At 37.3% G+C, this 10,854-nt stretch overlaps 1 protein-coding gene across 1 annotated transcript in view; it reads left to right on the top strand.

Moving 5' to 3' along the window:
- The first annotated feature begins 1,953 nt into the window (after positions 1-1,953).
- Positions 1,954-10,854, top strand: part of LOC110030095 (protein TPLATE) — a 46,577-nt gene continuing 37,676 nt past the window's right edge. The window contains exon 1 of the mRNA XM_020732661.1: positions 1,954-3,317. Within this exon, the coding sequence (XP_020588320.1) occupies positions 2,205-3,317 (1,113 nt within the window). The 5' untranslated portion in view covers positions 1,954-2,204. The remainder of the gene's footprint in view (positions 3,318-10,854) is intronic.

The raw sequence follows: 10,854 nt of genomic DNA, 5'->3' as shown, positions 1-10,854 counted from the left end.
AACAATTCATCCTCCTTTCCTAATTATGCGCCTTCCTCACATATGAGTGTTCTATCCTCTCCAACATGTGTGCCTCTAATTAAGGGAAAGGAAAATTATCCTCATATCTAGGTTGTGTTGGTGGCTGTGAAGAATGAATTTGTTTCCATTTCCCATGTGGGAGCTCCTCTATAGTGATCGTTGTGGCGGTCGCTCGATCCTTTGTAGGTTAAGGGCTAGTTGTAATCTTCTATCGATATTTGATTGATGGTGAGTTCCAGCTTAGTCTCTTCAAGTGCAGCATGCCCAATGCAAAATAATAGGGACATTCTCTAAGTTATTGAGTGAGGGATGCATTAGTTCTTGTGGGCTCTAGGTCTCACACTTCTAACATCTTTTTTTGAAAATAGGTTATAAAGTTGTGCAAGGAATCTCTGCATCCCTGTCGTAGCTGCATCAGTGCCTGAGAGTTCTTTTGAATTTTTTGGTCTTTAATGAATTGTTTCTTTTAAATTCTACAAAAGAGGTAATCACTTATAATGAAAGACTATTGAACTACTGGAGGGAAAATTACTTCAAGGTTATCTAGAAGAGTCAGCATCTCAATGTATCTTTTATCCTTAGTAGGCATGCTGTCTACTCGAAAGAATATAAGTGGTCAGACGAACCAGATTTCCCTCAATAGTGCTTCAGTGTTGGTTTCTTGAAGCGTTTGGGGGACTCAACTTTGAAAATATTCTCGAAGAAAGCATTCTTTGGGGGATTAAGCCAGGGGTGTTGACGTGTTCTTGCCTATTACATACTATGGGTGCTGATTCTACAATGTAGGGGTAGTAGGCATCGTCTCTTTCCGGTGACAGAGCTCTCTTGACATCGGTACAAGATCTCCTACAGCGCGCAGGGGCTAGTGGTTAAGATAGCGGAACTACCCTCCTTGATGATTTTCATCACATGTTCCATGAGTTATTGAATCTATTGAGCCACAAAATCTATTGTGCATTCTATGTTGTCTATGATTTCACTATGATTTTATTCTCCTTAAGCTACTCTTCTTTTTGTCATATGATTCATGCTCATTACATCTTTTAAGATGTTAAACCTGGTCCTAGAATTATGTTCAAGGAATATAGCATAAATGAAGAGAAAGAAAGAGATTGTTTTGAGGAATGAAGTGGAAACTGATGGAGGGAAGATGTATCATAGAAAAGTGCTCCTTTTGTTGAGGTTTTCATTTTTCTTGGAAAAAAAAATATCAAAAAAATGACCCCTATTACATTTAATTTATTTTATGTGTAGTAGTTAGACATTCGTGAAAAGGCATATTTGGGCATATGCTACAAACATTCTTAGGTGTAGATCTCTCAGATTCTTGTCTCCATGGCTGTCATGATCTCTGATATTGAAAAGAGTTGTCTGAATTGCTTAAACTAACTACTAGCGTTCAATAGGTGTTAAGTTGATTTTCTTATCCCTAGGTATTTGTCCCCGGTAACTGGACAATTTGTCACCCTAATCCAGTCAATCAACCTTGAGCGCTCGACCTCAGTCATGCGACCTCAATCATTCGGTTTCGGTCACTCGATCAGGTACTTTACTCATGACCTATAGTTACGTCCGACGACCCCATCTACTATTTTCACTCACTCAGGATGACTTTCGTCGATTGATATGTTCTGAGCCATCTAATTCTCGATGATCTGAACCATTCACGATGTATGATGACCTTGACAATCACATTTTGGCTATAATATTCTCTTGCTTTTCCCCTTTACCTGTCGTCTGCAAGAGGCTAGTCCTCTATCTCATCCGCTCCACCCACCTCACCCACGATCTCTCGAAAAGTGTATCCTCGGGGTCCACACCGACCTCAACTTCTCCATCAACTATATTTATTCATAAATTACTTCAATTCAGAATTACCAACTTAAAAGGACAAGTCCAATATATATATTTATGTTTGTGTGCAATAAACTTCCTCTGTAAGAAAATCGAGAAACAATTAGATTCGAGTCCATGAACATAAGTGCCGATGACTCATGGCCCATGAATCATCGAAATGCGTCTGCATTTCCCATTGACCTTTCTTCCCGAACTCCGGTCACTCTCTCGGAACTGGCACAACCGTCACGGTTCAATGCCCGCCCATAATCAGCCACGACCATCGGCGGCTAGATCTTTTAGCTCTAACTAGATCCTTGTTATTGGAACCCTATACTAACCCGACAATGGACATCCTCATCGCCCAGATCCAGGCAGACCTCCGCTCCAATGACGCCCTCCGGCAGTCTGGTGCCCTCCTCCAGGCTCTACAGCAGTCGGCGGCCGGGCGCGACATATCTGCCGTTGCCAAGTCCACCGTGGATGAGATCATCGCTTCCCCATCATCCGCCGTCTGCAAGAAGCTCGCCTTCGATCTCATCCGCTCCACCCGCCTCACCCACGATCTCTGGGAAACTGTATGCTCCGGGGTCCGCACCGACCTCGACTTTCCCGATCCCGAAGTCGCTGCCGCCGCCATTTCCATTCTCTCCGCCGTCCCCTCTCACCGCCTCGCCAAGCTCATCTCCGACTGCCACAAGGAGATCTCGAGCTGCTTCGATTCCCCCAGCGACAACCTGCGGTTTGCCGTCACGGAGACCCTCGGATGCATTCTCGCTCGCGATGACCTCGTGCTCCTCTGCGAGAACAGCGTCGGTCTTGTCGAACGCGTTTCTAACTGGTGGATGCGGATTGGGAACAATATGCTTGACCGTTCCGACACTGTCTGCAAGATCGCCTTTGAATCCATTGGCCGGTTGTTCCAGGAGTTCGAATCCAAGAGGATGAGCCGCCTTGCTGGGGACAAGCTAATTGATAGCGAAAATTCTCTCGCGATACGTTCTAACTGGGTCATGAATGCCATTGATCTCGTGTGGAAGAAGAGGAACATTCTGATACAGAGGTCGATGATTCTTCCAGTTGAAAACTTTCGGATTACTGTCTTTCCTCTTGTGTATGCGGCCAAGTCTGTAGCTTCTGGTGCAGTGGAGGTGTTTCGTAAGCTCTCGAAGTCTGGCGGAACTGCATTTGATACCCTAAGCGCCGAGAAGATTGTGGGAGTTTCTGATGTAGTCTCGCATCTATTGCCGTTCTTGAGCTCTCTGGATCCACCCTTGATATTTGAGGTTGGAATTAATATGCTTTCGTTGGCTGATGTTCCTGGTGGGAAGCCAGAGTGGGCCTCTGCCTCTATTATTGCAATTCTTACACTTTGGGACAGGCAAGAGTTTTCCTCTGCTAGAGAAAGCATTGTAAGAGCTGTTGTGAACAATCTCCACCTCCTTGATCTTAGCATGCAGGTATTTCATCTTTTTTTTTCCTTTGCAATGTGTTTCCTCTCCTTATAATCACTTTGTTAGTACATTGGGCCTCAAAACTTAACTCAACAATCAAAGATAAGTTGAACGTTGTGTTGATTTTAGTTTTGGATCAAAACCAACAGATGGGAAAACAAGGCAGGTCTAGCTCAAATTGAACTTTTCATTTATTTAATCGGGCTAATTCAAAATTGGATCAAGTTTTATATCTATATATGCATTGATGTCAGCATTCGCAGCGTTATTCAAACCATTTGGGGTTTTCTATGATGATTTTGCTTACAAGAATACAACATGCATGATGGATGTGTCATGGGATTGCAAAGCTAGCACCCTTTTGCTTGTGCGAACATAGGAATCTCCAATCCTATGTTAAACTTCAATCGCACTTCCTCACAAAGAGAGCATAGCTCTAAAGATTCTTCATAGCTCTTAGTTTGTGATGTTATCTAAGGTTCTCTTCCACCAATATTAAAGTAGTGTTCCAATAACCCTCCATCATGATAAATATATGGATTATAAATATCTAGTGGAGTCCAAAAGCTTATGTAAAGTTTAATAACATTCTCTGTTGTTCTGGAGAATCTATCTTATTTAGGATTCCAACTTATCAAGAGATGTTCCCTTGTGATTGCTAAGAGGACAATGATCCATCAATGTAGAACCTTATTATTGCTCATATCTAATGAGTTTCCTAATCTTTTGAAGCTTTACCATTTTTTCTACCTATTTTGGTGATGTACTCATCACATCCTCCCATGAAGTGCCTTGAATTACTATCATGAATGCCAAAACATTTTCAGAGGTTCCCAACCAGAGACGTTACCAGCATTATTTTTTAAGGTAGGCAAAATCCCTAAATGTCTAATTTTTTTAGTGTTGGGCAAAAAAAAATATTGAGGGGGTATAATTACTAAATTGCCTGAACTACATAAGAAAAAAATATTAAATTTAACTATTTCTATAGAGAAATTGAAATTTTTGGGGGGCAATTGCCCAGCCTGGGATAACTTGGTCCGCCCTGTTCCGAACTCATCTTGTTGTTCGACAATCAATACTTTTGCTAGTCTCAACACACTTTTAACCACTTTTGTTTTATTGGATTTTTGCTTAAGCATGAATTTAATTCTACAAGGAAGTTTAGGCGGCAAGCCTATTTTGAGGCGGGCTTTCTTTTTGTTTGATTATAAATCTTCTTATTATCTATCTTTACATTGTACTTCATTCCAACAACGTATGTTTGATATGCAAAGGCAATGCATTGTCATGATCATCTCCTTTTCTTGCTTCTTGTAAATATGCTTAGCATTGTTTAGCTTTCAGCTCTTAGACACAACTGGCATCTCTCCTGCAAGATTGCACTAAGATTTGCATTATTTGAGGCATTCGTTTGTACCACATACAACTTCGAGTAGCTTGACAATGTTAGCATCTATGAAGCACCAACACCTCCAAACAGAAGTCATACCCGTGTCAGACACGTGTCGGGCACCGACACAACTCTGAGACGGGCTGATTCGTGTCCGACACTCTACTAAACGTGTCGGAGCAACCCGATTAATTTGACGCTTGCCAGACACCTCTTGACACTAGACACAGGAAAATTTGAGCGACATAGAAGCAACGACAACAAAAAAGAAAGTTGTGACGTTCTGTAGGATTTATTATCTTACCACTGTTCCACAATCATTCTCAGCAGCCCTATCGAAGCGAACGAAGAGAAAGCGTCGTTGAGCACCACTAGTCGAAGCAAGGGAGTCGACGAGCAGCCCTGATCGATGCAAAGGAGTTTTCGAGTAGCCCTAATCGATGCTAGGGAGCCTTCGACGCGATCTGGAGCTTTGACTCTAGCAAGGGCACGATCTAGAGCACGATACAAAGCTTCATGCATTCTTTGATGCGATCCAAGGTTCGACGCAAGCTAGGAGACGATCCAGAGCTTTGAATCCAGCTAGGATATGATCTAGAGCACAATACAGAGCTTCCACGTAATCTCCCTCACAATAAAGAGCTTTCGTGCGAGCTAGGGCACGATCCATAGTATTGACGCAAGCTGGGGAATGATCCACCCATGTGGATTTAGTGATTAGACCTTTGTGTTTTGCCCCTTATTTATTTTTTCATTGTTTTTTTGTGCGATGGTAAGTTGGTAACACAATTTTTTTTTGTATTTATCTATCTCATACCAAATGAAAATATGATACTAAATAGGACGCAATGGAGAGAAAGAGTTCATGCAGTCGACCCCATTTAGTGGGATAAAGGTTTTGTTGTTGTTGTCGTATCTATCTCACACCAAAACTTTGATATTTGTCTGCACACCACTTTATTTGTGCATAAAAAGATGAATTTGATTCAATGATATGTGAACCTTGATAAATTAGTGGTTTTTTTGATAAATTTGATGTGATAGGGAAAGGATTGAGTGGTAGGCAGGTAAATATGCGAGGAATCATGTCTAGGTTCTAATGTTGAAATCTTGAAATCTTCCTTCACTGATTAATGTAGGCATGTAGACATCAGCTCTTAGCCTCTAACATTTTAATGAACAACACAAACCATTTGGTATTTAGATTAATTAAATAGGGCATTCACATGCATACCATCTACTTCTTATTTAGTGGATTTGGGTATAATATATATATATATATATATATATATGAATTTTAAATGTGCACGTAGGGTGACAACTTTGTAGGCAGCTGAGGCGTAAGTTCCCTCGGACCCGGGTTTGATTTCTATGGGAACAAATAACGCATAATTCAACAGCATTTCCAACTACCACCCTTTAAAAAAAAAATAAAAAAAAGTATATATGAATTTTAAATGTTTATATTTTCTACAATTGATTAATTGGATAATGACTACTATAAGTGCCTCTAATAAATCCATACAGTACGAGACAAAGCCTTTATGGGCATATGTCACCAAATTAGAGAAATTGAGATCTATCGGAGCAGGAGGCAACATAGAATTTTAGTGTTATTTTTGCCAAGGAAAGTTCAATGGAATATTCTAGGATTAGAACACACTTGCTTCGATATTTTGGAATTGGTATTCTAGCACGTCCTAAAGTAACTGTCACAAATTTAAGAAATGCAAAAGTTAGATACTATTGCAAATCAGAAAAAGAAGAATGATGCATTTAAGATGATTCTACTACCTTATGGTTAAAGTGGTTCTAATTAGTTGTGTAACTCTCAATCAGTGGGCATTTATTTAGAGTAGAAGATTATGATAATGATTATAAGAAAAAGACAAATGTTGGGCAATAATGTTATTGAAGGAACATTTAATTTTTGAGATAGCGATTATTTACATGAAATCACCTGAATGTTTTATTCTGCAGCTCTTTTCATTTCATTTTGCAAGAAATATTTTAGTGCATTCTCAGATGCAAACAATAATACAATTACTGGATATACTAATCTTGGTTATAATATGTTAAGAACAATCTTGCTTTAAAAAAGAGGGAACACATGTTAAGAGAATGCTTGAGCCTATAAAAGACTTGGAATGAGAAAAGAGTTACCATAGTTTGTAATGGTTGGACATATATTAATTTCATAAGCGCCACAAAATCTTGACCAATGTTATAAAAGCTATTAATCGTGAATGGACATATAAGATAAGTTTTATATTGCCAATGAAATTAAACAACTAATTTTGGGCTTATGTTCAGTTAAGTGCTTCAAGTAATCACTGCTAATGTATCTGTGTGTAGAGTTGCATGAGCATTGATTGAGGCTCAATATTCTTATATTTTTTGGGCTTTTTGCATTATTCATATATTGAACTTAGCATTGAAGAATATATACGCTCTTAAGAATATAGAAGGAAATAAAACAAATTATGAGCAATACAGATGGATAGTTGACATTACAAACGATGTCAATTTTATAAAAAAAATATATTATTAATCATTCAATGAGATTATCAATGTTCAATGAGCTTGTAAAGTTGAAAATGTTGGCTCTTTTAGAGACCAGTTTTGCATCAAGTATGGTCATGTTTTGAAGATGCAAAACAATAAAATAAGAGTTACAAATAATGGTGATTATTGAGAAGTGAAATATGTCTTGTGAAGATGATACAAGCAAGGCAAATTTTGTAAACGAAAAAAATTTTGAATGTTGTATAGTGGGATAAAATTAATTATGACATTGATTTTACAAAATTTGTATATGACATGTTGAGATTGGTTGATACAGATAAACATTATCTTCACTTTGTCTACGATATGCGAAATTCTATAATAGAAAAGGTGAAAAGTATTCATATCGACATGAATAAAAGAGACATAATGAAGACTTCAATTTTTATAAAGTCGTATATAAGATTTTAGTTGAAAGATGAAATAAAAGCAACACTTCTCTTCATTATTTAGATCACTCTCTCAATCCAAGTTATTATTTGATTTGATGTTTATTCTTTATTAATCCTAACCTGTATTAATTTTGTCATTTATTAGTGCATTTTTTTATTAGGTATCACAGTCACTTTTGGCTAAGTGAAACTTCAAATCGTGTTGCTCTAAATAAAGACATGGAGATACCAATTGAGAAATAAATGTTTACAGAAGATTTTTCCAAATATTAAAGAAAGATAAATTGTTAATTTTGAATTTACCAAGTTCTTTGGATTTAGTGGTGCTTTTGCTGATCATGAATCCATTACTTCTATAGTTATTATGGATGGAAAGACGTGGTGGATGGTTTATAGAGCGAGTTTCCCACAACTGTAAAGTTTAGCTTTCAAATTATTGGCCCAATCAAATTCATCTTCTTGTTGTGAAAGAAATTGGAGTGCATATTCTTTTATTAGTTCACTTAAGAGGAACAAAATTACTTCATAACGAGGTGAAGAGTTGGTATTTATACTAATCTTCGTTTTCTATCTAGGAGGGGCTCAAAATATTCTCATAGGTGCAGATGCCTAGTTACAATGGAGTATATTGAAATTCTTGAAGTTCTCTTGATGAGCCATGCTTAGAAATAGTGTTTTTCATTTATGAAGGTGAAAGTGACATTGATGAAGGCAATGGAGCTAACACAAATGATGACACTATTGTCAAATGCATTAACTCCAATTATTGATAATTATGTTGTTATATTTTGACATTTTTTCATGTTTTGTTTCATGTTATTTTGGATGACATTCGCAACATTTTTTTATGTTTTGTTTCATGTTATTTTGGATGACATTCGCATTAAGTGTTTGGATAATTTTTTGTTATTTTGAATGTAATTTTAATATTATCAAAAAGAACTTTTATGAGTTTATCATTATAAAATTTTCTTAATGATTACATTTGTTATTTTGTGATGTCTTTAGTAGAAAATATTAATATATATTTTTTTGTACTAATAATTTATTAAAAATACAAAAATGTGTCCATGCCGTATCATGTCCTATTTTTTACAATTATGTTGTGTCTTCGTATCATATCTTGTCATGTTTGTGTCCCCATGTTCATCTATGTGCTTCATAGGTTAGCATAGACTCCTCCGTCGCTAGCACATCGGCCACTTGAACTTTGTTTAACATTCAAAGCAATCTTGTGCATGTTTTTGAGTAATATGGTGATGCTTGAGGCCATGAATGAACTGTCAATAATAGTTGGATGGCACAGCGAATGAATGTAGCCCTGTCATTGGTGTTTCCTAATCCAAGTTAGTTAAAACTTTGCTCAGTCCATCCACACCTGGGCTCCACTTACAACGTGTATAAGGGTAGTTCCCTCTTCTTTAAAAATGACAAATAACTTTACCCTATTAAGTCGTTTTATAAAATTATGACTTCCTAAATTTTGCTATCACTCATGATGCCAATATAATATGGCAACATCATTAAAATACATTAATTGTGGGTTTTACCCACAACGTGCCATTCATGACTGTCATCACATTGAAATACTATTCTATGTTCTACAATAAGTTGTTGATGCCTGTGTGTTGAACTTGCATCTTTAGGTTTTTTTGGTTTTCGGATTTCCAATTAGGTTGTACAGCAATCATCTCACACACTTACTTTCCTTCTATCACATATCTCTGCCTTGAGCTTTTTCATTTGATAGCATATGGCTTCCACCAAGGTTTGAAGAGCATCTTGCCACTTCTCAAGCATTTTTAGTATTTAGGATGCTTTCCATCTCTCCATGAACTCCCAATAAGAGACCCTTCATGTATTCAAATGTGTCCTTTATCATCCCCAATTAAAATTTCGTCCTTTGCTATTCAGTCCTGCAATTCTGACAACACTTCCTTCAAACTCTTATGTGACTTCTTGTTCATGCCTTGCCGGTACTCATTGTGGACCTACTTCACAATTTATGCATTTTTACGTTTGTACCACTCACCCTGATACCACGTGAATCTAATGCTCCCTTCACCCAACAACTTTATGTGCAGCGTTCAAGCTATAGTCTGCCATAACAAATTCATTGCAAGTGGATGTCAAATCATCAAGAGATGAACACATATGACTACTGGGAGTTATGTTGATGTGTTATGTTCAAAATGTCTGTCTCTTGATTGTCCATGGGCGTGCAATTTGTTTATTTTATGGTGTATATGTACACGTATGTATGCACCACGCATTAACATTGATGTATGTATTCACATATATTGAGATTTGTTTGGATTGCTTTAAACTTATATTGAATGGGGATGATCCTGCTTGAAATGGAATAGCATGTGAAAAAAAAGTTTGTATTAGATTGAAATATTTGATCAAATTGAGAGAAGTTGTCACTTCGCCAATTATATCTTTCCCTTAGTTTTTTGTGCACCAGCAAAAATATGCTGTATATTAATATTATGATTTCATCTGAGCAAATCTCGAAGAATAAATCCTATGACTGCTCCTCATTTTGACATTAATATATCATAAAGTTAAATGCTCTGTTTAGTGGGGCTGTGTTGTTGTGGTGCTGTGATACACGTCAATCCTACAGCCATTCTTCAGTCCTACAATTCTAAATATTTAAAAAACCAAAGCAGTGATATTCTAGTATTATTTTGTTATAAAATGGAATAAAACTATAATCTCTGCCGATTCTTTACTTTGCATTTGGCCTTACCTCTATTTGGTTTGCCTTTATAGTTTAATCACTTCAAAGTCTTCCGTAAACTTTATGGAAAAGATAAGTCTGTAACATGTGAGAGAGAGAGAGAGAGAGAGAGAGAGAGAGAGGAGCAGGGGACTTTGAAAATCATAAATCGTTGAGTTCTGTGAGAGGGATGGTGCTTTATGATGCAACTTATATAGATTGTTGATTCTTGCTCTGCTCACTTTGACCTCTAACCTTTGACATGCCAGCTGGTTAGCAACAAAGTCATGCTTTTATCCTTCGGATTGATGACAGGTGGATAAGAGGTCAGAAGGCTAATTATTAGAAAAATTATATGTTGGTTGATGACATGTTAGGAGGTGGACGAATAATTAGGAGAGAGTATACAATGAGATAGAGAAGCTCCCTTTGAACTCCCAACTTCTCTGTAAGTTATGCCCTTCAGTT

Source organism: Phalaenopsis equestris, unplaced genomic scaffold (genome assembly GCF_001263595.1).
Source record: "Phalaenopsis equestris unplaced genomic scaffold, ASM126359v1 Scaffold000655, whole genome shotgun sequence".
In the NCBI taxonomy this organism is placed as follows: Eukaryota; Viridiplantae; Streptophyta; class Magnoliopsida; order Asparagales; family Orchidaceae; genus Phalaenopsis; species Phalaenopsis equestris.
This window is presented reverse-complemented; position numbering and strand designations above follow the sequence as displayed.